Genomic DNA, 26,974 nt, shown 5'->3' with positions numbered 1-26,974 from the left:
TCTTAATTAGTCATTATTAAGTACTTATTAATGCCTTATTCTGCATGGCCTTATTGTACAACCAGTAAGCCATTAACTAAGAGTCTTCCCTCAATAACCTCAGAATTATTGCTTATTAGTAACCCTAACCCTTATATGTTCTTCTAGTGTCCAAATAACTCTAAATGAAGTATGTGTTACCTTAATAAGCAACTAACTAATGGTGAATATGTTCCCCATACTAAAGTGTTACCAAATATTTTGTTATCCTTTAAAGCAGTGGTATGCAGGCTCCATCTAGTGGTATGCCAAATAATTACTTAATTAAATATTCAAACACTGTGTAACTGTTCAAACTGTTATGTTACATACATATTTAGTATACTTGTTAAATAAAACCTGTCCCTATTTAGGCCTACCACACTACTGTATTTTATTGTTGGTCATTGTGGTGGTACTTGGACAGCCAAGAGTTTTTTGAGGTGGTAATTGGTGGAAAAAAGTTTGAAATGTGAAATGCAAACCACTAGAAAACCTATTTTTCTGTGACAATGACATCCTGGGCTTTCTAGTGATGTTAGTGATATGATTCCCCCCAACCCCCTCCAGAGTTTGTTCAGTTAAATACCATATTTGTCTTCTCAAATTGACAGCCATTATGTCCTTCAAAAAATTAATTGAAATATTGTGTAGAAAAACAATGTGATTTTTGAATCAATAGTTTCAGTTGGTTCTGGTAACATTGAATGATGAAGATGGTTGATGCATAAATACATGTGTGTAGTAGTCAAAGATAGCAAACATGATTCTTACAGTGTGCTATTTGCCTGGAAGAAAATGGGCATGGAATTTACAAATGGATTAATTGAGAAAAAATCATGTTCAAGCGACAGTTTACTATGTTTTTTTTCCATGTCCAGTTCTAATATACCCCTATTTTTCTTAATATAAAACTTTTTTTTCTCACCAAGCACACTGGACAACATTGATACAGGTTGGAATTGTGATTTGTATTCATTAAAAAAATTGATCCAACATTTTCATGCATTTGTTTAAAATACGTTTTTCAAGCCATCCTCGCGTACAATGAATGACCTGTGTAGTAGGGATGGTTTAAAAAAAAAAATACTGTTTTCCAGACTATAGAGCCACACCCACTAAATTTTAGGATACATTATTTTCCCGTATTAACCGCGCCGGCTCTTAGTTGTTTACACAGAAATATTCTGTAAATGTTTATTTGATTACACAAAACAGAAGTCGTTGTCTTGGACCCACTTTACAAACAAAAGTTCCGAAATTTGGTACCATTGAGTCCTGGTATCGATTCCCAGGTCGCGGGAATTGATACCATGTCTTTTCAAATGTGAAAGGTAACCCTATTAAATTGTGAGTTGTTGTAAGATTCACATCCAAAAATAAAAAATAAAAATTCAGTTGACACTAGAATATTTTCTCAGCATATCCACAGAGTATCTTTATCAAGTATTCATTATTTTGGTTTTCCACATGGATGTTTACATGTGCATGCACTTTAATGCAGACTCATAATCACTGTTTAGATCAGGGTTGTTGTTTTCATTGAGGGCCACGTGGCGTTTATGGCAGTCCTCAAAGGGCCGCTTGCAACAGTAAATAATATATATATATATACCAGTGACGTGCGGTGAGGTTGATGGCTGGTGAGGCACTGACTTCATCACAGTCAGATTTACAAACATATGAACCCTAAAGAGTATTTTATTCACCATTTCATTGGCAGCAGTTAACGGGTTATGTTTAAGAGCTCATACCAGCATTCTTCCCTGCTTGGCACTCAGCATCAAGGGTTGGAATTGGGGGTTAAATCACCAAAAATGATTCCCGGGCGCGGCGCCGCTGCTGCCCACTGCTCCCCTCACCTCCCAGGGGGTGATCAAGGGGATGGGTCAAATGCAGAGGACAAATTTCACCACACCTAGTGTGTGTGACAATCATTGGTACTTTAACTTAACTTTAACTTTACACATACAAACTGTAGCACACACAAAAGCACATTTAATTAAAAAAAAACGTTATGGTCTTACCTTTACTTATAAATGAAGTCCATGCGCCGCTCCTTTTGAACAAAAGCATCGATAACTTGTTTATAGAAGTCTTCCTTATCTTTCTTCAGTTTTAAAAGTCTCTCTGTCTCGATGGAGATCTTCCTTTAATTATTACCTCCTGCTTCAATTGAAAATCCAGTTTAGAAAACGGTTTTATTTTAGATATGTAATCCTCCATGTTAAAAGTCCAGACGAGAGGAAAAAATAAACGATCGCTGCTAACTGTTGCTGCTTGTTGTCACTTCTTCTGCAGCCGAGTAGTCGCAAGAATGATCTCTGGGATCACTACCGCCCTCTACCACCAGGAGGCGGGATTACTGCGAGCCTCACACAGTGCGTCTTCGCAGCAGTTTTATGATTGCTCAGCACAAGAAATACGTTACACACATACAGTTGTTGACAAAATACACTGTACATTATATACCTCAGCTAACTAAACTATGGAAATGTATAATATAATTCATATAGCAATACGGTCTCACTGCACAGCAGGCCAGCAGTTAGCCGAGTCATTGCGCAATCCATGGTGAGGCTCAACTCCGTGACGTGCCTCAACTGGCTGGTGACTCACCGCAAGTCTCTTCTCAGTATTTGAATGGCATATGTGAAAATTCTGCGATTTTGAATAAAAATAATCCAAAACTGGTGAAGTTAAATGGAAAATAACTTTATAGTATAATCACTGGATACATATAACAATTTAATTTTTTTTTTTTCTTTTTACATTTTTTTTCTTTCCATGATGGCACGTGAGAAAATGTATTCTCAGAGCATTCAATCAATCGCAACTGGACTGTTTGGTTTATCTTAGAAGACGTTTAGCCTCTCATCCAAGTAGGCTTCATCAGTTCGTGCTCATAAACTTAGGTTGGTCAGATGTAGTCTTAGATTTAGATTGGTCAGATCTCGTCTTAGATTTGCATTGGTCATATTTAGTCTAGCGGATGGTGCCAATACCTCACTAGGCTTCATCTAAGTCTAGACATGAGAGGCAAAACGTCTTCTAAGACAAACCAAACAGTCCAGTTGCGATCGAATGAATGCTCTGAGATTACACTGACCTGGATGAATGAGAACATTCATAGACATAAATGGAAATGGAAACAGTACCAATGCTTTTGCTGTAAACTACAGTTGTTTGTAAATGGAAAAAGGATACCACAGTTTATTTTTTTTAACAGTAAAAAAACATTTTTACAGTGAACAATTTAATGGAAAACTTGCTTAAAAATCATGAAAAATGTTTGGAATGTATGAAAATGTAATCCATCCATCCATTTTCTACCGCTTTGTACCTTTCGGGATCGCGGGGGCTGCTGGTGCCTATCTCAGCTGCATTTCGGGCGGAAGGTGGCGTACACCCTGGACATCACAGGGCCAACACAGATAGACAGACAACATTCACACTCACATTCACACACTAGGGCCAATTTAGTGTTGCCAATCAACCTATCCCCAGGTGCACGATTTTGGCGGTGGGAGGAAGCCGGAGTACCCGGAGGGAACCCATGCAGTCACGGGAGAACTCCACATATGTGTTGTAATATTAAACCAAGTTTGGAAAAATATGAAATTGCTTGAAGTACATGTATTTTTTCTGCCAAAATGGAAAATGTATTACATTCAGTAGGAAAAGACTCGTATTCATGCCAGGGTTTTGCGGGCCACATAAAATGATTGGGCGGGCTAGATATAGCCCCCGGGCCTTGAGTTTGATTGATTGATTGATTGAGACGTTTATTAGTAGGTTGCACAGTGAAGTACATATTCCGTACAAATGACCACTAAATGGTAACACCCGAATACGTTTTTCAACTTGTTTAAGTCCACTTAAATTGATTCATGATACAGATATATACTATCATATATACTATCATCATAATACAGTCATCACACAAGATAATCACATTGAATTATTTACATTATTTACAATCCGGGGTGTGGGGGGGGCGTTAGGTTTGGTTGTTATCATCAGTCAATAACAATTGAGAACAGAGAAATGGATATTGAAACTGTGTAGGTCTGACTTGGTAGGATATGGACAGCAAGTAGTGGGCAGAGAGAGAGAGATAGAGAGAGATCAGAAGGCAAAAGAAAAATATCTGCATTTGATTGTTTACATTTGATTATTAACAATCTGGGGAGGGTGTTAATTTAGGGTTGTAGCTGCCTGGAGGTGAACTTTTATTGCAGTTTTGAAGGAGGATAGAGATGCCCTTTCTTTTATACCTGTTGGGAGCGCATTCCACATTGATGTGGCATAGAAAGAGAATGAGTTAAGTCCTTTGTTAGATCGGAATCTGGGTTTAACGTGGTTAGTGGAGCTCCCCCTGGTGTTGTGGTTATGGCGGTCATTTACGTTAAGGAAGTAGTTTGACATGTACTTCGGTTTGAGTATAACATATTTAGACTTTCACCAAGTTTACTGAGAACTATTGCTCTTAATGCTGTTTTGCCTTCTACGATAAGACCTGAATCGCGAGATGAGCTAACATGATGGCGGTGTCGGTTAGCTTGTTGCATAATTCTTCTATTCAAATGGCCGCACACACAGTCTTCCTGCGTTCTTTTGCCAGCAGCAGAGCCGGATTTTCGCAGACGACCGTGTTTGTTTGGGGGTGGTACGTCGCAGCCCATACACACATGATGTGATTTTATTGCCTAATCATTGTCGTAGTATTTGTTTGTCTCTTGAGTTTGCCACTAATATCCTTCGGGCTTAGTGCATATGATTGTGTTGCAAAGTTCTTCATTTCCCAGCTGAGCATTCCACTGCGGTTGGGGCTGGAAAAATAAGGTGACATGACATTTCACAGCTGCTGCTGTTGGTAATGTGGGTTCGATTGAGCTTAAAACACTTATTATCCTTTAATTTGCAAACGAAATGCAACTTGATCATAACAGATGGAATATTCCAGTCGTAAATTAGGTTCTGTTGCGTATGTGCCTGAGTGCGTACAGTTTGACAGCATGTATGTAGCATAAGGCCTTCTGTGCATGAATTAAATGGCGTTGTTATAAGATACCGTTTCCATTGTTGATCAAGATAATGACGACAGAGCGTGGCGGTTGTGATTGGTCTCTAAAACACATGCGTCACGATGACAAAGACACTGGATGGCAAGAAATTGTATTACAAATGATTACCGTGTAAATGTAATAAAAAGGTAGGCGAAACTCAAAACAACTTTCTTAAGGCCAATCACCCTCCAAACAAAGAGACTGTGTTACCATGGAAACGCTGCTGAAGCCAGGAGAGAACTTGAGAGGTAAAAACATTTATTTGTCACAATTTCCTATACAAAAGCCCTTTTTCAAAAGGTATGACTTCATACATTGCAGGAATGACAATAATAATAATAATAAGGCATTGGTTAATTGTGAAATTATACACACGCACAAACATATATATTTATATATATGTATTTGATATCCAAAATACATTGCTTATAAGAAGTAGCATAGATCCCTTTTGATTGTTTTTTTGCTTGTCAAAAATATAATAATGATAAGGCTGGAGTGGACATTTTTTGGTTTCCTTTCGGTTTATTTCAGCAGGAATCTGGTGGATGTTAATATCTGCATAAAGTAACAATATTAATTTCCACAGATTCCAGGACTATTTGGTGGTTAAAAAGAAGCATTGTAATCACATGTTGCATACAGAGTCAAAAAGTCCCTGGTTCTTGCATGCAAAAGCAGTCACTTGTGATTTGGGGGAGACTTACAAAATAGCTAGTGCACACAAAAGGCACTTAGGATGGTACACAATTCATCTCAGAAGAAGTACTAACAATAAAAAGAAAATTAAAAAAAGTAAAAAAAATGTACTGCCCAAATGTACAAATATAAAAACACTTCAAATGCCGAACAAACTACTTAGCAGAAATGGACTTCAAAGGTTTGCATTTTTGACCGAGGTCAACTCGTATTAATTCTCTTGTCTCTTTTTTAATACTGTGTCACATATGAAAATAACTCTGCATAATTTATACAGTAAGTTGCTTTAATGCCTAGCTGACTGATGCATATAAAACAATAAAAAATAGGTCTGACAAACGCACAGCGTTTGCGAATCTGAGGAATTCTTTGTTTCATCTCGTCATATTTTTTTTTTTAAATGCTTTTGTTCTCTGATAAACTTAGCCCGAAGTCACTTACTTTGAAGTGTTACAAGGGCATTTGCTTGAACACCTGAAGACCAAAATGTTCTGATATGATGCGATGACATGAGGAGGTCCTATATTGAATTTTTTTTTTTTTTTTTTTTTGTCTCTGGCCTATAGATCAGTGAGAAACTAACATTCAAGCATACATGCTGCTCTCAAACTAGGATCCAGCCCTGGTAAAATGCAACTTATTGAGAAAGACACTTCTCAGTGTGACCTACAAGATCCTGACTAGCCCCAAAAGGAGATGATAATGCGGTGGCAGTCATTACAAAAATATCACAAATTGTCAGATTTTTCATCAAGCAAGAGAGACCAAATAACTGTACAGAAGTTAGGGATGCTAGTTAATGAGTCTCGTGAGACCAGAGGTGTCCAAACTTTTACCAGGTGAAAAAATGTAAGTATGCTCAAGCCAGTTAATGATATTCGACAGCTTTCCTTGACTTGATTATGCGCTAAAGGCAATTTAGTTGAAAAGTGTCCCCTGTAGTGGACATTTGTGTTTTGTATAAACCGAAATGACTCTGACAAAATAAAAAGACCAAGAACAAATGTTTACTGCAGAGGGCACTCATTCTCAGGAGGGTATGCTCGGTACGTAAATCTATTTAAATAGGTATTATAGCTGGAAAAAGCAAACAATTTATAAATATTATTATGATGCGTGTTGAGAATATGCCGTGGCTGAATAAAAGCTGAGCTGTGTTCCACAAATGTACCTCGGGACAGACTTTGGACACTCCTGACACCAGGAGAAGGCATTTGTACCTCCTCCAGGAGTTTATGGAATTGTTTTGTCTGTTTGTTAGTTAGCAAAATAACTCAAACGGTTCTGGGAAAGATTTTCATGAAGCTTTCTGGAAGTTTCCGAAATGAGAAAAAGAACAGACCTGCTTAGTGGCTTTGCGGTTAGAGTGTCCGCCCTGAGATCGGTAGGTCGTGAGTTCTAACCCCGGCCGAGTCATACCAAAGACTATAAAAATGGGACCCGTTACCTCCCTGCTTGGCACTCAGCATCAAGGATTGGAATTGGGGGTTAAATCACCAATATGATTCCCGGGCGCGGCCACCGCTGCTGCTCACTGCTCCCCTCACCTCCCAGGGGGTGAACAAGGGGATGGGTCAAATGCAGAGGTTAATTTAACCACACCAAGTGTGTGTGTGTGACAATCATTGGTACTTTAACTTTTTTTTTTTAATTTATTGATTCGATTTTGGGCCTGATCCGTATCATTTCAACGACGTTACCTTACGTTTACGTGTGTGTGTGTGTGTGTGCGTGTACCCGCAAAAACAATGAGGTCCACTTCCTTTCTTCCATTTTGTTATAGATAGTTCAAAAAGTTTTGCGCACATTTTGATCACATTTTCAAGAAATATCAGATATGGGATAAGGAACAAGTGATAACAATTTGGGGGTGTTCCTAATCACGGTCTGGATTCCGGAGTTTTTATACTATTAGGTACAGTAGGGCTTGGTAGAGTGCTTTTCTAGTTATGTTATCCATCCATCCATCCATTTTCTACCACTTATTCGGGGTCACGGGGGGGCGCTGAAGCCTATCTCAGCTTCAATCGGGCGGAAGGCGGGGTACACCCTGGACAAGTCGCCACCTCATCACAGGGCCAACACAGATAGACAGACAACATTCACACACTAGGGCCAATTTAGTGTTGCCAATCAACCTATCCCCAGGTGCATGTCTTTGTATGTGGGAGGAAGTACCCGGAGGGAACCCACGCAGTCACGGGGAGAACATGCAAACTCCACACAGAAAGATCCCGAGCCCGGGATGGAACCCAGGACTACTCAGGACCTTCGTATTGTGAGGCAGACGCACTAACCCCTCTTCCACCGTGCTGCCCTAGTTATGTTATATTTAGAGAAAAAAATCCTTAAAAAAAACTTCATAAGATCCATTTTTAGAATATATTGTGGTCGAATAAAAGCTGAATCGGGACGGACTGTGGACATTCTTGACTAGGACTCTATCTAATGACACCAGGAATAGGGATTTGTTCCTCCGGCAGGAGTTTATATAATTGTCTGTCTGTCAGTATAGCTCGGTTGGTTGAGCAGCCGTGCCAGCAACTTGAGGGTTGCAGGTTCGATCCCCGCTTCCGCCATCCTAGTCACTGCCGTTGTGTCCTTGGGCAAGACACTTTACCCACCTGCTCCCAGTGCCACCAACACTGGTTTAAATGTAACTTAGATATTGGGTTTCACTATGTAAAGCGCTTTGAGTCTCTAGAGAAAAGCGCTTTATAAATATAATTCACTTCACTTCACTTCACTAGTTAGCAAAATAACTCAAAATGTTATGAGCGGATGAAACTTTCTGGAAGTTTCCGAAATTAGATAATGAACAATTGATTGGATTTCAGGCCTGATTTATGTCATTTCTGCTATGTTTCCTTATGTTTAAGCGTGTGTGCCCCCTCAGAGACATAGACAGTGGACGACTGACAAGAATGTTCACTCAGTTTCTTCCATTCCGTTATTTAAAGTAAAAAAACAAAACAAAATTGATGACATTACATTTTGGGGGTGTTGCAGATCACTCTCTGGATTCCGGAGTTTTTATACTAACAGGCGGTACAGTAGATCCTGGTGGAGGTTTGCGTTCTCCAAGTGTTTTTCTAGTTATATCATAATTTTAAGAAAAAAAACAATATATTTGGCTGTTTTTTCAAGATAAAAAAATCTGACAACCTTTGACTTTTGCATCCTCCTATTAGACACACAGACTGGACAACGATTCACATTAATACTGACACGGTCGAGAGACAAAACATGGCTTGGCGGCGACGACGCGGTAAACGTTTGATAGCCCAGCGCACCGGCCTGGCTCCACTCGCGATTTACGTGTCAACTCTCCGCTTCCTCAGCGCGACGGAGCTGCACACGTCGCCCGTCGTGTGGACCCCACAGCGCTGGGAGCGTTTTGACAGTTAACAGTTCAGCAGACATACAGCGCTTCCTTCTCTGCGATTCGACTCCTTCTCTCTTGCCTTCCAGTTTGGAGGATAAATTAAATTGTGAATGGCATATTCCAGTTGCCAACTTTCATTCAGTGCCGAGAAAGGTCTTCAGTGTGTGAGGGCTTCTTTTTTTTTTTTTTTTCCAGCGAATTCCTAAAAGACTCTCTCGACACACACGCAAAATCCTACAGATGGAGTGCAGGGTGGGGGGGAGGGACGCACAAAGACTTGCTGTAGATGTGGTGGGAATATCAAACCCCGAGCAGGTTGTAGATGGTGGAAAGAGCAGATGCTTTGAAGCATAAAGTACTCCGGAGGATGTAGATTGAGACCCGTAAATAAAGGGTCATGTCTGGTTGTGAGCGGAGTTGGCAGAAGGATTCTGATTCTGCTCTTCTGTCCTTAAACTTTGGCCCGGGAATACTTGGATAGCTTTCAGGAGGATGTGGAAGATACATGTCCAAAACATCAAGTCTTCTAAAGGTAAGTAGTATTCCATTTCTGGACCGTAGCATCCAGTTATTCTTCAAAAATATAAAATAATCATCCTTCCTCATTGCCTTCAGCAATGGTGGGCTTGGCTAGTGGGTGGTTAGATAGCGGTGTCTAATAGTAACTGCCCAGGTGGGAGGGCACATGGGCGTTTGGGTGGCGGGGGACGTTGGGGTTGGGGTAGATGCCAGCGGTGGGCGAGCTCCAGTAAGGGGCGGTGGGTCCGAAGAAGTTGGAGGAAGTGACCGGCATGGACGGCGGGTGAGGTGACACAAAGTTGACCTTCTGCTGGTGGGTGTGGTAAGAAGGCACGTAGGCAAGGTCCGAGGGGTACTTGTACATAGACGACTCGGTGGGGTGCGGCTGCAGCGCCTGAGCGATGCCGTGGAAGTCAAACTTGTAGGCGTAGCGCTTGCCGTGCACCTTGGTCATGATGTTCTTGTCGTAGTAGTAGCGCAGCGCCCGGCTCAGTTTGTCGTAGTTCATGTTGGGCTTGCTCTTGCGCTCGCCCCAGCGCCGCGCCACCTCGTCCGGGTCCGTCATCTTGAACTCGCCGTTGGTGCCTTCCCAGGTGATGCAGCCGGCGTTTGCGCTGTCGGAAAGGAGCTCCAGGAGGAACTGCCAAAGCTGGATCTGCCCTGAACCTGGCGAGGAGAGAACAACTTCAGTGGGACTCGACCACGTTTGAGCAGCAGATTGGCTATGACGTTCAATCCAATCCAATCCAATCCACTTTATTTATATAGCACATTTAAACAACAAAAATGTTTCCAAAGTGCTGCACAACAATATTAAAAACAGTATTCAAATATTATCCTTAGCTCCACTAATGACTGAATAAAACAGAAAAATAAATAAATACAAAACCAATATAAAGACAATATACAAATAAATATGATTAAAAACGATTTTAAAGGGTAAAACCAATTAATCAGTAAATAGAAATCCATCCATCCATCCATCCATCTTCTTCCGCTTATCCGAGGTCGGGTCGCGGGGGCAGCAGCCCAAGCAGGGAAGCCCAGACTTCCCTCTCCCCAGCCACTTCGTCCAGCTCTTCTCGGGGGATCCCGAGGCGTTCCCAGGTCAGCCGGGAGACATAGTCTTCCCAACGTGTCCTGGGTCTTCCCCGTGGCCTCCTGGTCGGATGTGCCCTAAACACCTCCCTAGGGAGGCGTTTGGGTGGCATCCTGACCAGATGCCCGAACCACCTCATCTGGCTCCTCTCGATGTGGAGGAGGAGCGTCTTTACTTTGAGCTCCTCCTGGATGACAGAGTTTCTCACCCTATCTCTAAGGGAGAGCCCTGCCACCCGGCGGAGGAAACTCATTTCGGCCGCTTGTACCCGTGATCTTGTCCTTTCGGTCATAACCCAAAGCTCATGACCATAGGTGAGGATGGGAACGTAGATCGACCGGTAAATTGAGAGATTTGCCTTCCGGCTCAGCTCCTTCTTCACCACAACGGATCGATACAGCGTCCGCATTACTGAAGACGCTGCACCGATCCGCCTGTCGATCTCACGATCCACTCTACACTCACTCGTGAACAAGACTCCGAGGTACTTGAACTCCTCCACTTGGGGCAAGATCTCCTCCCCAACCCGGAGATGGCACTCCACCCTTTTCCGGGCAAAAACCATGGACTCGGACTTGGAGGTGCTGATTCTTATCCCAGTCGCTTCACACTCAGCTGCGAACCGATCCAGTGAGTGCTGAAGATTCTGGCCAGATGAAGCCATCAGGACCACATCATCTGCAAAAAGCAGAGACCTAATACTGCAGCCACCAAACCAGATCCCCTCAACGCCCTGACTGCGCCTAGAAATTCTGTCCATAAAATTTATGAACAGAATCGGTGACAAAGGGCAGCCTTGGCGGAGTCCAACCCTCACTGGAAACGTGTCCGACTTACTGCCGGCAATGCGGACCAAGCTCTGACACTGATCATACAGGGAGCGGACCGCCACAATCAGACAGTCCGATACCCCATACTCTCTGAGCACTCCCCACAGGACTTCCCGAGGGACACAGTCGAATGCCTTCTCCAAGTCCACAAAGCACATGTAGACTGGTTGGGCAAACTCCCATGCACCCTCAAGGACCCTGCCGAGAGTATGGAGCTGGTCCACAGTTCCACGACCAGGACGAAAACCACACTGTTCCTCCTGAACCATAAATAGAAATCAACATTTTTAAAAAAACACAGAGGACAACAGAGGACAGAGGACCACACAACTCACGTAGTGTTAAAAGCCAAAGAATATTTCACGTTCCACTTTCTTACCTGGATTGGAAAGGCGACTACTGGTTGGACCAAGTATCTGGTAAGGATCTGCGGATTGATGGGAGATAGAAAAGATTATTGACCTACAGTACATTAAAAACTGAATAATACTGATCATCCATGAGTGAGATCGGCCGATACAATACCGATCACTAGAGGTGGGACTCTTTGGGCAACTCATGACTCAATTCGATTTAGATTTTTGGGTTGACTATTCAATTCATTATCCATTCTTGATTCAACACAATTCTTGAGTCAAACTGATTCTCACAATGTATTATTTGAAATAATAAACATGATAAAACATTTTCAAAATAGGTTACAAAACCTCCTTTTGGTTGCTGATGTATGACTTATACGCGCAGCAAGTAAGCTTGGAGATGGCCTAAAAACGTCCTTTACAAAAAAGATTATTTAGAAAAAAATGGATTGATTATGACTTGGAATAAATAAAAATCGCGATTCAGATGTGAAATACATTTTTTGAGCACCCCTACCGATCACATTGTTTTAACTGTACATTTGTATATTTATTTATGATGAGTGCTGTTGGCACTTTACCAATATAAAAACAAAATATTTTAAATACAGCTGAAACTAAACGAAAATAGAATATCATGCAAAGGTTTGTTTATTCCAGCAAGGTGAAACTAATATATGACACATATCTCAAGTTCCATGCTATGAGCCTATTTCAAGCCTTCTTTTGATACAATTTTGATGATTATCATTTATATCTTATGAAAACCCCACATTTTCTGAGATTTGTTATTTGGGGTCAAGCCATGATCTTTAGAATTATAACACATAAAAGCTTGACGTATATCACTTTGCATGTAATGGACTCATGTGGTTCAGAAACTTTTTTCACTAAGTACCACCTCAAAAAATACTTGACTCTCAAAGTACCACCATGTACCAAAGTACCAAACAATGTCAATAGTATACACTAACTCAACAAAAACAAAAACTACAATCTACTACTCATTAGAGTCATCCAGTGTCTGACTTTGAGTGCAAAATTATTCAAAAAGGACGAAAACAATATTTTTGAGAGAATGCAAATATGGATCTAATCACTCTTGTATCGATTATATACTCATACTACCTTCTGGTATCTGCGCCACCAATGGTCGTGTACTGGCTGTGACAATACTGACACGCCAACAGTTGTTGTTTTATTATCCGCTCTCTAACTCTTATTGATCTACTTGTTAATTCCCTGTTAATATCTGCTTACTTTATTCTGTTGTGTTGTTCCATCTACACTCCGTAAACTTTACTCAGCACTTATTTCTTGGTGTTGTTTTAACATAGCTAAGTGGTTATCTTAGCTATTGGCATGCATGATCCAGGCTTGCTATCGCTGTGTGACATGTTTAGTCTTGTCCTCCAGTGAAAACGGTACATTAAATGCTAGTAAATGCATTTTTTGCCGCAATAAAGGTGAAGACCCCGGATTAGCTGCTAGCCAAAACCCTGAAATACTCCAAACATCCCAGAACAAGCTAGTCAGATTATTTCTAGACCTCTACCCCAGATCCCACCTCACTCCTACCCACTTCTCCAAAGTGGGCTGGCTCAGGGTGGAGGACAGAGTAAAAAAACTTGCACTGAGCCTAGTCTATAAAATCCGCTACACCTCCCTGATACCGAAGTACATGTCAAATTCCTTCCTTAACGTAAATGACCGCCATAACCACAACACCAGGGGGAGCTCCACTAACCACGTTAAACCCAGATTCCGATCTAACAAAGGTCTTAACTCATTCTCTTTCTATGCCACATCAATGTGGAATGCGCTCCCAACAGGTGTAAAAGAAAGGGCATCTCTATCCTCCTTCAAAACCGCAATAAAAGTACACCTCCAGGCAACTTCAACTCTAAACAAACACCCTCCCTGGATTGTTAATAATCAAATGTAAACAACCAAATGCATATATTTTTCTTATGCCTTCTGATATCTCTCTCTCTCTCTCTCTCTCTCTCTCTCTCTATGTCCACTACTTGCTGTCCATATCCTACCAAGTCAGACCTACACTGTTTCATTATCCATTTCTCTGTTCTCAATGGTTGATGACTGATGATAACAACCAAATCTAACCCCTCCACACCCCGAATTGTAAATAATTCAATGTATACACCCTGATGATTATCTTGTGTGATGACTGTATTATGATGATAGTATATATCTGATAGTGTATATCTGTATCATGAATCCCGACTTAAACAAGTTGAAAAACTTATTCGGGTGTTACCATTTAGTGGCCAATTGTACGGAATATGTACTTCACTGTGCAACCTACTAATAAAAGTCTCAATCAATCAATCAACCACTCATCAGTGTTCATCTGTGTTTGTGGCCGGCAGCAATCGGCTGATCAATTGGCACATCCCTATTAAAAAAACATTTTAATTGAACAAGATAATTCTGCCATTTTGCCGAGCTTTAAATAGATTTTTTGTTTTGCCAAATCATCACAAAATGTGGTTCACACCTTTAAGGGACTGACAAGCCATATGTGTGTAAAATGTGAGCAAAATTGGTTGAAAAACATGGCCGCCATCAAGTAAAAGGTCTTTGCAGAGGCACGAACAGGACCAAAAATGTATTTTTTTCAATGTCGATGATGTCTGTATTAAATTAGCATGTATTCCAAAGCATTGTTACTACAACTCATAGAGGAATTAGGACACCATTGATTAACTAGAGTTTTAGCACAGACAGAGCAGCAGTTTTATCAGAACAGGACCAGATCTTTGAGGTACTATTATTGAATATCAAGTATTTTATTAACTTTGGCTAATACACGCTTATTCCTAGTTTGCAGTGTCGAAGGTACTGAATCGCTACCTGGCTGGACTCTGGGCTGCTCTGCGGTCTTGGTCACATTCTGAGTCACCACCGGTGAGCCTGTAGACGAAGACGGAGAAACCGAAAGAGTGTGTGAGGAAGAGATGGATTGTCATGGAGACGCCAGCAGATATGGGAAGGACTGTGTAAGTGATTCTTGTCCTCACCTTTGGCACTGTGCATGTTGTTTGACCATCCCGTCCGCCGTACAGCGTCATACGTTGGGTCTGAGAAGGAAAGAAATGAGGATTTAGGCTGTATTAAAACGACACTAAATGACTTAGAGGGAGGAGCAACAGCTTGAGAAAAACACATTTTTAAACCTGCTGCGTAACCTAATTATGTCAACAGCAACATTTATGCACTGAAAGAATTGAAAGTGAGCAGATAATTCCATTAAATATATTCAGAAAAATAGGTAATTGAAGCCCCGACAGTATTATCTCTGAGGAAAGTGCCACCCTTCTGATAAAACCCTGTTATAGTTTTTTTTTCATCTTATACCAGCGTTTGTTATACGTGACTACCAAAAATACCTATGATATTTTGATTCAGTGCCACAAAGTTACGTAAACTCAAAATCTTATGGTGCCAGACCACTGCCATTAAGATCTGGCATTGAAAATAAATGTTGGCATCGTAGAAGAGTCGGTATTAATAATGGACATAATTTGGGGGCTGGGGAGGCATGTTCTCTGTACTGTTTTAAAAGGCAGTTTTTGCGCTCTGCACTTTTACATGATCCAAAACAATGTAACACAATTGAATGGAGGCAAGTCGAACAGTTGTGCCAGGCGGAAAACCGATTCTCAGACTGAAGCTTGTCCCTTTGGACTGCCCACAAGCTCATCGATTGGCTTTCTGGAGCTGCCTTCTTGCCAACGTGACACTGATTGCCAGCAGACGTCAGATGCGATTTAAAAGCGAGTCGTGACGATTCGCAGAAGAGAGAGATACTTGTGATAGAAATAATTTGGCAACACTAAATTGTCCCTAGTGTGTGAATGTGAGTGTGAATGTTGTCTGTCTATCTGTGTTGGCGACTTGTCCAGGGTGTACCCCGCCTTCCGCCCAAATGCAGCTGGGATAAGCTTCAGCCCCCCTGCGACACGAGAGGGACAAGCGGTAGAAAATGGATGGATGGTTTCAAATTGTTTGCTGTGGTTTTAGCTGGTGAGTTTTGGTCATAAACACTGCTTTCATAATATTACGGGTGTAATTCACAGTATATTATTATATTAGTACTATATTATATACATTTTTAATGATTATAGTATTATTAATATTTATTTATACATATACTATTATTATTGTTTTATATTATTTACTTTTAATTATTATATTATTATATTGTATAATAATACTAGAACGTATTAATAATTATATATTACCAGGAAGAGTGCACAATCATGACGTGTCAAATGGTTAATGTTGGTTCGATCCCAGCCTATGCCAGAAAAAATGTAGGTTGCGAATAGCCCACAGTAGTTTCCTTTCATAATAATTTTACTTTGCATTAACAATGAATACATTATTTGTTTATCTTGTATTCCTAATAAATGTGTTCTTAATCAATTTAGGTTTGAGTCAAATACTATTACAATTGTTTCCATCCATCCATCCATCTTCTTCCGCTTATCCGAGGTCGGGTCGCGGGGGCAGCAGCCTAAGCAGGGAAGTCCAGACTTCCCTCTCCCCAGCCACTTCGTCCAGCTCCTCCCGGGGGATCCCGAGGCGTTCCCAGGCCAGCCGGGAGACATAGCCTTCCCAACGTGTCCTGGGTCTTCCTCGTGGCCTCCTACCGGTCGGACATGCCCTAAACACCTCCTTAGGGAGGCGCTCGGGTGGCATCCTGACCAGATGCCCGAACCACCTCATCTGGCTCCTCTCAATGTGGAGGAGCAGCGGCTTTACTTTGAGCTCCCCCCGGATGACAGAGCTTCTCACCCTATCTCTAAGGGAGAGCCCCGCCACCCGGCGGAGGAAACTCATTTCGGCCGCTTGTACCCTTGATCTTGTCCTTTCGGTCATAACCCAAAGCTCATGACCATAGGTGAGGATGGGAACGTAGATCGACCGGTAAATTGAGAGCTTTGCCTTCCGGCTCAGCACCTTCTTCACCACAACGGACCGATACAGCGTCCGCATTGCTGAAGACGCCGCACCGATCCGCCTGTCGATCTCACGATCCACTCTTCCCTCACTCGTGAACAAGACTCCGAGGTACTTGAACTCCTCCACTTGGGGCAAGATCTCCTCCCCAACCCGGAGATGGCACTCCACCCTTTTCCGGGCGAGAACCATGGACTCGGACTTGGAGGTGCTGATTCTCATCCCAGTCGCTTCACACTCGGCTGCGAACCGATCCAGTGAGAGCTGAAGATCCTGGCCAGATGAAGCCATCAGGACCAAATCATCTGCAAAAAGCAGAGACCTAATCCTGCAGCCACCAAACCGGATCCCCTCAACGCCTTGACTGCGCCTAGAATTCTGTCCATAAAAGTTATGAACAGAATCGGTGACAAAGGGCAGCCTTGGCGGAGTCCAACCCTCACCGGAAACGTGTCCGACTTACTGCCAGCAATGCGAACCAAGCTCTGACACTGATCATACAGGGAGCGGACCGCCACAATCAGACAGTCCGAAACCCCATACTCTCTGAGCACTCCCCACAGGACTTCCCGAGGGACACGGTCGAATGCCTTCTCCAAGTCCACAAAGCACATGTAGACTGGTTGGGCAAACTCCCATGCACCCTCAAGGACCCTGCCGAGAGTATAGAGCTGGTCCACAGTTCCACGACCAGGACGAAAACCACACTGTTCCTCCTGAATCCGAGGTTCGACTATCCGGCGTAGCCTCCTCTCCAGTACATCTGAATAGACCTTACCGGGAAGGCTGAGGAGTGTGATCCCACGATAGTTAGAACACACCCTCCGGTTCCCCTTTTTAAAGAGAGGAACCACCACCCCGGTCTGCCAATCCAGAGGTACTGTCCCCGATGTCCACGCGATGCTGCAGAGTCTTGTCAACCAAGACAGCCCTACAGCATCCAGAGACTTAAGGAACTCCGGGCGGATCTCATCCACCCCCGGGGCCTTGCCACCGAGGAGCTTTTTAACTACCTCAGCAACCTCAGCCCCAGAAATAGGAGAGCCCACCAGAGATGCCCCAGGCACTGCTTCCTCATAGGAAGACGTGTTGGTGGGATGGAGGAGGTCTTCGAAGTATTCCCTCCACCGATCCACAACTTCCGCAGTCGAGGTCAGCAGAACACCATCCGCACCATACACGGTGTTGGTAGTGCACTGCTTCCCCTTCCTGAGGCGGCGGATGGTGGTCCAGAATCGCTTCGAAGCCGTCCGGAAGTCGTTTTCCATGGCTTCCCCGAACTCCTCCCATGTCCGAGTTTTTGCCTCCGCGACCGCTGAAGCCGCACACCGCTTGGCCTGTCGGTACCTGTCCGCTGCCTCAGGAGTCCCATGAGCCAAAAGAACCCGATAGGACTCCTTCTTCAGCTTGACGGCATCCCTCACCTTACAATTGTTTCACACTGATAAAAAAGGAAAAAAAAAAAAAGCCATAACATCCTTCAAGCCACGCGCCCTGTGCTCAAGACAATTTTGTCATTGGTATGGATACTGAATTGTGGAAAAATATTTGTCAAAAAAATGTTTTATGTTTATTTTATTTATTTATTTTTATTGAATGGATCCTCATTAGCTGTAGTCTTCCTGGGGTCCATATAGGAGCATACAAAATAAAAATACAAAGAATACATACATTACCGAACATTATACAAAAGAAAAGTACAACCTAAGATAAAAAAAGCTATTTAAACTCAGTATTAAAAAGTCATGTCATGTGGGCAGCTGCAATAGGTGTATCTTCAAAGCTGTCTTGAATGACAATTTACTTTATGAGAGATTAATGTGAGATGGCAACCGCTTTCAGAATAATATACATCTATACATGACTGTATGTTTGAGGAGATTGGTCCTAGGAGCAGGAAGTGCCAAATAGCCATTGCTGGCATTCCTAGTGTCATGAATATGTGTGTTAGTTGATTTAAAAAACTGTTTGTATAGTTAATAATCTGGTGATTGATCTAACTTGATAGTTCTAAGGAGACTACAATGTATCTTTTGTTCAACAGATAACCAGAACAGGCATGAATGCATAAATGAAATGTTAGTGCGCAAATAACATTTAAAGGGGAACATTATCACCAGACCTATGTAAGCGTCAATATATACCTTGATGTTTCAGAAAAAAGACCATATATTTTTTTAACCGATTTGGTGAATTTTGGCGAATTAAACGCCTTTCTATTATTCGCTCTCTGAGCGATGACGTCACGTTGTGACGTCACATCGGGAAGCAATCCGCCATTTTCTCACTTTCGTCGGTGTGTTGTCGGAGGGTGTAACAACACGAACAGGGACGGATTCAAGTTGCACCAGTGGCCCAAAGATGTGAAAGTGGCAAGAAATTGGACGGAATTTGTTCAAAATACGAGGCTGTGGGGAAAGCCGACGAAATGGTCAGTCGTTTGTTCCGCACACTTTACCGACGAAAGCTATGCTACGACAGAGATGGCAAGAATGTGTGGATATCCTGCGACACTCAATGCAGATGCTGACATCAACTCCAAAACTGGACAGATCAGCTTTCAGGAAAAGAGAGTGGATGAGGGTATGTCTACAGAATATATTAAATTGTGATAATGTTCCTCTTTAAAGTTGAAGTACCAATGATTGTCACACACACACTAGGTGTGGTGAAATTTGTCCTCTGCATTTGTTTGACCCATCCCCTTGATCACCCCCTGGGAGGTGAGGGGAGCAGTGGGCAGCAGCGGTGATATTATCCCCAATTCCAACCCTTGATGCTGAGTGCCAAGCAGGGAGGTAATGGGTCCCATTTTTATAGTCTTTGGTATGACTCGGCCGGGGTTTGAACTCACAACCTACCGATCTCAGGGCGGACACTCTAACCACTAGGCCACTTAAGTACCGGTCCAGCTGCTCTGTTCTGAACAAGTTGCAGTTTGTTCAGGTCAGACTTAGTCGTAGTGGACCATATTATAGGACTGTAATGAAGATGACAGAAAACCAAGGACTGTATGACTTGACCCATTGTTGATGATGTCAAGTAGGTGGAGCACTTCCTGACCATGGCTAAACCTCTTCCCATTTTCATTAAAATACCATCAATATGATCAGACCGTGACAGTTGACCGTATTTTTTATGTTGTGATGTGTCGTTCAATGCCAGTCTTCATATTGACTTTTTTACTGTCAACTTCCTGATTGTAATTCAATGTCATGTGATTTGAGACATTTTCCGCTTTTATCTTCGTAACAGTGTATTGGCTTCGAGAGGAGGGGCTAGGAATTTAACGCCAGAGTACGATTTTATAATAATAATAATAATAATACATTTTATTTATAAGGCGCCTTTCTGGGCACTCAAGGACACCGTACAAAATCACAACAATAAAATCAAATTGGATAAAAAAAACAACAACAACAACAACAACATCCATCCATTTTCTACCGCTTATTCCCTTTGGGGTCGCGGGGGGCGCTGCAGCCTATCTCAGCTACAATCGGGCGGAAGGCAGGGTACACCCTGGACAAATTGCCACCTAATCGCAAGGCCAACACAGATAGACAGACAACATTCACATTCACACACTAGGGCCAATTTAGTGTTGCCAATCAACCTATCCCCAGGTGCATGTTTTTGGAGGTGGGAGGAAGCCGGAGTACCCGGAGGGAACCCACGCAGTCACGGGGAGAACATGCAAACTCCATACAGAAAGATCCCGAGGCCGGGATTGAACTCACGACTACTCAGGACCTCCGTATTGTGAGGCAGACGCACTAACCCCTCTTCCACCGTGCTGCCACAACAACAAAGAGAAAAGAAAAGATGATTACAATGAATAAACAGTCAGGAATAGGTGTGTTTTGAGTCTTGATTTGAAGAGGGATATTGAATCTAAGTTGCGAAGGTCTGGTGGTAAAGAGTTCCAAAGATGTGGGGCAGAGCGGCTGAAAGCTCGGGCACCCATGGTGGACACTTTAAATAAAGGGATTTTGTATCATTATTATTAGGGCTGTTAAAGTTAACGGGTTAACACATATAATTAATCACAAAAAATGATCGCATTAATCATGTAAAAACGCAGATTAATTTACACCTTAACTCATACTTGCCAACCTTGAGACCTCCGATTTCGGGAGGTGGGGGGTGGGGGCGTGGTCGGGGGTGGGGCAGGGCGTGGTTGGGGGCGTGGTTAAGAGGGGAGGAGTATATTGACAGCTAGAATTCACCAAGTCAAGTATTTCATATATATATATATATATATATATATATATATAGCTACATCCTGAAAATATGCAAACAAAACTGTGTTTAGATAATTGATACTTCAAACTTGCATAAATAAATCTTAAGGAATATAACATAACTTGGCTTCTGAGAGCTTCAAAATGTAATGAATAAAATGCTAAAGTTGTTGATAAACAAGCAATTATTTTAATAATTAAATATGGTCATTTTAAATGAATTATTATGATCACTTAAAATTAATTATTTCAAATATGTTTATTTTAATGTATAATTCTAATGCCTGGATGTAATAAGGAGTCAGAAAAAATACAAGTAAAAATACAATTAATTTTGATGTTTTTAGCAAAATATAGTTTGTTTTTTTAATTAATAAATATATTTATTTTTAGGTAAGATAAACATAATCATACAATTTATCTCTCGTCCGGATGATTTATTTCTTGTCACCCTGTTGTCCTCCCGTTGTGAAAAAAGGCTGTCCTCACTCAGGTGCATGGAGCTGGAGGGGGCGTGGCCTCCAGCTCCGGCTGAAAATCGGGAGATTTTCGGGAGAATATTTGTCCCGGGAGGTTTTCGGGAGAGGCGTTGAATTTCGGGAGTCTCCCGGAAAATTCGGGAGGGTTGGCAAGTATGCCTTAACTGCATATTACCATTACCTACATGTAATGCTAGTGTTTAGCCCCAAACACCCCCAAAATAAAAGATATCAACTCATAGCAGAAGTCATGCAGGGTCGTGTTATTAACTTTAATAGCTAAAACGATACACTTTACATTTTGCAATCATTTCAAGGACCGGCATTGAATGTGAATGCGTGTAAGAACTTGAACACAGGACAGTATCTTTCTTTCCCGGTACGTGGCAACAATTCATCATCACAGCGTAGCAGACTATTTGTCCCTGGAACATAAGTCCAACACCAACAGTACATTAATAAATCATGCCGTGGCCGCTTGAAGTGGCCCTTGACAGGATATCTGGACGTGGCAGCGGGGTTGTGTTTGGCACAAACTGACACGATTGCGGCCCCCGCTGTTTGACAAGGATTACAGCTTGCGACACCCTCACCGCTGATGAAAGAGGTGAAGCAAATTAACGGCAACATTGACAATTTTCAATGTGTGCTCACTTCTCTCCGACCGCACAAGCTGGCTCGCAGCTTTGGACCAACGGCCAAGCTTGCAGAAGCTGGGTGGCTTCCAGTAACAATCAATCACTCTGACACGCGCAGGTAAAAGAGAGGATGTGATGATCCCTCTGCTTTACTCCGAGTGCACATTTTTGATGGCTTCTATACACTCCGAGCTCAAACTGTTGCCAGAACACACACAATTAAAACATTGATTCTGTTTTTTTTTTTTTATGTTACTGCATTCTACTGGAAGTGTCTGTCTTTCTCCCAGAAGGCGGCCGAAGTGTTAGAGTGATGACGGAGGTTGCGGCTGGGATCGACACGCTGCTTTCGAGGTCAAGGCAATCCCTTTTCCCATCGGCAGAAGCGGAAACATTTGGTAAGAACTGCAGGTTTGACAAAGCAAGCAAATACGGTAACACTTTAGTACGGGGAACATATTTACTAGGGATGTACGATAATGGCTTTTTTGCCGATTTCCGATATTCCGATATTGTCCAACTCTTAATTACCGATACCGATATCAACCGATACCGATATATACAGTCGTGGAATCAACACATTATTATGCCTAATTTGGACAACCAGGTATGGTGAAGATAAGGTCCTTTCAAAAAAAAAAAAAAAAAAAAAAAATAAGATAAATAAATTAAAGGGGAACATTATCACCAGACCTATGTAAGCGTCAATATATACCTTGATGTTGCAGAAAAAGACCATATATTTTTTAAACCGATTTCTGAACTCTAAATGGGTGAATTTTGGCGAATTAAACGCCTTGCTATTTTTCGCTCTCGGACCCTAACATCGGGAAGCAATCCGCCATTTTCTCACTTTCGTCGGTGTGTTGTCGGAGGGTGTAACAACACGAACAGGGACGGATTCAAGTTGCACCAGTGGCCCAAAGATGCGAAAGTGGCAAGAAATTGGACGAAATTTGTTCAAAATACGAGGCTGTGGGGAAAGCCGACAAAATGATCAGTCGTTTGTTCCGCACACTTTACCGACGAAAGCTATGCTACGACAGAGATGGCAAGAATGTGTGGATATCCTGCGACACTCAAAGCAGATGCATTTCCAACGATAAAGTCAAAGAAATCTGCCGCCAGACCCCCATTGAATCTGCCGGAGTGTGTGAGCAATTCAGGGACAAAGGACCTCGGTAGCACGGCAAGCAATGCCGGCAGTTTGTTCCCGCAGACGAGCGAGCTAAACCCCCTGGATGTCTTTGTTCACACCGTCCCTTATGCCACCGAAGATGATCAAGAGAAGAATATCGACCCTAGCTTCTCTGGCCTGCTGACATCAACTCCAAAACTGGACAGATCAGCTTTCAGGAAAAGAGAGCGGATGAGGGTATGTCTACAGAATATATTAATTGATGAAAACTTTATTCATTACTCGCGGTTTTACGTAAATTATTATACATAAACTGTGTTTACCAATAATTTAGCTTAAAAACATTTATTTTTTTCAATCATTCGAGTACATTCGGGTAGTCTTGTGTAATGCAGTATTTTGTGTCTATTTAGGTATGGTTAACCTGAGTGCTGAAATCGTGGAAAAATATATGTTCTTAGCGCGCCTGAAATGGAATGTCTGCACTCTCAAAGTGCATGTTGTTGCCAAATGTATTTCATATGCTGTAAACCTAGTTCATAGTTGTTAGTAATTATCTGATCAGACAGTGTTAAGCCGCTGAAATCCGAGTCTGAATCCGAGCTAATGTCGCTATACCTTGCTGTTTGTTTGTATTGGCATCACTGTGTGACGTCACAGGAAAATGGACGGGTGTATATAACGATGGTTAAAATCAGGCACTTTGAAGCTTTTTTTTAGGGATATTGCGTGATGGGTAAAATTTTGAAAAAAACTTCGAAAAATTAAATAAGCCACTGGGAACTGATTTTTAATGGTTTTAACCCTTCTGAAATTGTGATAATGTTCCCCTTTAAAAACATTTTCTTGAATAAAAAAGAAAGTAAAACAATACAAAAACAGTTACATAGACACTAGTAATTAATGAAAATGAGTAAAATTAACTGTTAAAGGTTAGTACTATTAGTGGACCAGCAGCACGCACAATCATGTGTGCTTACGGACTGTATCCCTTGCAGACTGTATTGATATATATTGATATATAATGTAGGAACCACAATATTAATAACAGAAAGAAACAACCCTTTTGTGTCAATGAGTGTAAGTGTACTCTGTAAGTTTTTTGGGTTGGTGCACTAATTGTAAGTGTATCTTGTGTTTTTTATGTTGATTTAAAGTCACATAATTTGAAGCGCTATGTGGAACAGGGGTTAGTGCATGTGCCTCACAATATAAAGGTCCTGAGTAGTCCTGAGTTCAATCCCCGGGCTCGGGATCTTTCTGTGTGGGGTTTGCATGTTCTCCCCGTGACTGCGTGGGTTCCCTCCGGGTACTCCGGCTTCCTCCCACCTCCAAAAACATGCACCTGGGGATAGGTTGATTGGCAACACTAAAATTGGCCCTAGTGTGTGAATGTGAGTGTGAATGTCATCTGTCTATCTGTGTTGGCCCTGCGATGAGGTGGCGACTTGTCCAGGGTGTACCCTGCCTTCCGCCCGAATGCAGCTGAGATAGGCTCCAGCACCCCCCGCGGCCCCTGGAACTAATAAACAGCGATAAATAAGGGATTACTGTATAACTTCAATGCTTATTTTAGTATTTTTAGCATATTTGATATCTGCAGCCCTAAACAAACAAACAAGAACACAAATATTTGATGGGTCAATTGAATAACTGCAAATACAACAGCATCCAATCTCTTGTAACTCCAACTCCACACAACATAAACAGCATTGTACTGTGCAATACTGCCCCCTTGTGGATAAATATGTTGACACCTAAACAAACACTACATCCTCTCCCTAAAAGTAAGCCACAATAGAGATAACTGAACTGTGGAACTTTCACTTATTTGATCAGTTTACCAACTCATTTAAGGCTATTTAATGTCACATATGATTCAATAATGCCCTCTAAATTCATCTCAGTCATCTTTTTAAACATTTTAAGTGCCAATAATTTCACCAAAGGACTCATTTCCTCTGGGCAATATTGTATAAGTATAAAACGGCAATAAAGAGATCTAGATATGGATAGCAACTTGCAAAAAGCAATTATGACTGATAAAAAGAGGTTTGAAAAAAAGAGCAGAATGGGACAAAGAACAAGCGCTCAGCCGTGGCTCCGAGGGCCTGTCAGGTCCAATCTGCCGGGCCGACTGGAGAGGCGAAGAGCAACGAGTAGAAGGGAAAGTCCTGGGAGACTTGTGTTTCCTGCCTACCTCGCCTGTAGACAACCTCTCTTTGTTTTACTAGGCCTTTTTTTTTTTTTTTTTTTTTTTTTTCACCACCAACTTCTAACCACCCCCAAGCCAACACAACATCCACTCGACACCACCTTGAAAGGAACCCGACCAGGCACAGAAGATGGCGGGGACGAGTATGTAGGAAGAAGAAGTAGTCATCAGAGGGAAGAGAATATCGGTGTAAAAAAAAAAAAAAAAAAAAAAAGAGGACGACGTGTTTGGAATTTGAAAAGGAAACAAACTCTCTCGCTGGCAATAGCCAAAAGGCTTATTTTTTTAAATATTAAAGTTGCAAAGTAACATGTCTGAAGAAGAGGAGGAGGAAGCAGAGCTTATCAATTGTCTCACAAATTTATTGAATTGATGTTGCAAGCAGGTTAAACCTCGCACTCGTACGCCGCAAAATGTTTGACAGCGCAATCCACTTTTGTGGCGTCGACCACGTCGCCGAGAGCTTAACACGAGAAGCAGCGAGCAGTAAGACATACAAAACGGCAGAGCGAGTGGGTCGGGGGGCGAGGAAGCGAGCCAGACCCAGCCACGCAGACCCGACTGTGCATGCACCCCCCCCCCCCCACCTCCCCTCCCCTCCCCTCCATCGCCTTAGTTTTTCCAGGCTTTGCTCTTGACTGCGACTCCAGCCATGTTTCCACTCTTGTCTGGGGCGTGGTGCACGCTCCTGGGAGACTTGGACTGCAGGACCAGTTAGTCAAAACAAGGCCTGAGTGCTAGACGGAGAAGGGCCAGGAAGGTGGAAAGACAACGGGGATGTGATGATAACACGGGCCGAGAGGGCGTTCTACATCATAAATGCAAGACTAGACAAGACTGAGACCTTAAAGTCTCTTAGACTGACACTATTTCTGTCCCTACCACACGTGTTGGAGGGGGGAAAAAATGGCTGCTTTCATATTTTTCTGAGCAAAGCAACTTCATAAATACTACACTTCCCCAATAGAATGTTGTTTTACCCAACTGCAGAGAGTACCAGGCATTTATTAGAGGTGCAGTTAAAAAAATACGCAGGCACACCACCAGCAGAAAACGCTAAAAAATGAAACTCCACCAGGTCGTCATGCCTTTTTTTGAGTTCGTTGGTGTTTTCCTGTGTAGTGCTTTAGTTCTTGTCTTGCGCTGTTTTTTGGGTGGCCTTTCCTGTTTTGTTGGTGTTTTTCCTGTAGCAGTTTCATGTCTTCCTTTGAGCGCTATTCCCCGCACTTGCTTTTGTTTTAGCAAACAAGGCTATTTAAGTTGTTGCTATCCTTCTTTGTGTGGACATTGTTGATT

General features: G+C 42.3%; 1 protein-coding gene and 1 long non-coding RNA gene across 6 annotated transcripts in view; one reads left to right on the top strand and one right to left on the bottom strand.

Annotated features, from left to right (window-relative positions):
* Positions 1 to 26,974, top strand: part of LOC133614604 (uncharacterized) — a 230,264-nt gene that overhangs the window by 181,272 nt on the left and 22,018 nt on the right. Inside the window, exons 2-3 of the long non-coding RNA XR_009816600.1 lie at positions 14,823 to 14,998; positions 22,619 to 22,723. This is a non-coding gene — a long non-coding RNA (uncharacterized lncRNA). The remainder of the gene's footprint in view (positions 1 to 14,822; positions 14,999 to 22,618; positions 22,724 to 26,974) is intronic.
* fli1 (Fli-1 proto-oncogene, ETS transcription factor) overlaps positions 5,329 to 26,974 on the bottom strand; it is a 107,510-nt gene continuing 85,864 nt past the window's right edge. For all 5 annotated transcript variants that reach the window (XM_061972713.2, XM_061972711.1, XM_061972712.2 and 2 more), the window contains 4 exons: positions 15,020 to 15,079; positions 14,853 to 14,912; positions 11,999 to 12,046; positions 5,329 to 10,356 (listed from right to left, as the gene is read on the bottom strand). In XM_061972713.2, coding sequence (XP_061828697.1) covers positions 9,827 to 10,356; positions 11,999 to 12,046; positions 14,853 to 14,912; positions 15,020 to 15,079 — 698 coding nt within the window. In that variant the 3' untranslated portion in view covers positions 5,329 to 9,826. The remainder of the gene's footprint in view (positions 10,357 to 11,998; positions 12,047 to 14,852; positions 14,913 to 15,019; positions 15,080 to 26,974) is intronic.

This window comes from Nerophis lumbriciformis, linkage group LG17 (genome assembly GCF_033978685.3).
Source record: "Nerophis lumbriciformis linkage group LG17, RoL_Nlum_v2.1, whole genome shotgun sequence".
Taxonomy (NCBI): domain Eukaryota; kingdom Metazoa; phylum Chordata; class Actinopteri; order Syngnathiformes; family Syngnathidae; genus Nerophis; species Nerophis lumbriciformis.
The sequence above is the reverse complement of the archived record's forward strand: the minus strand, read 5'-3'. Positions and strand labels throughout refer to the sequence as shown.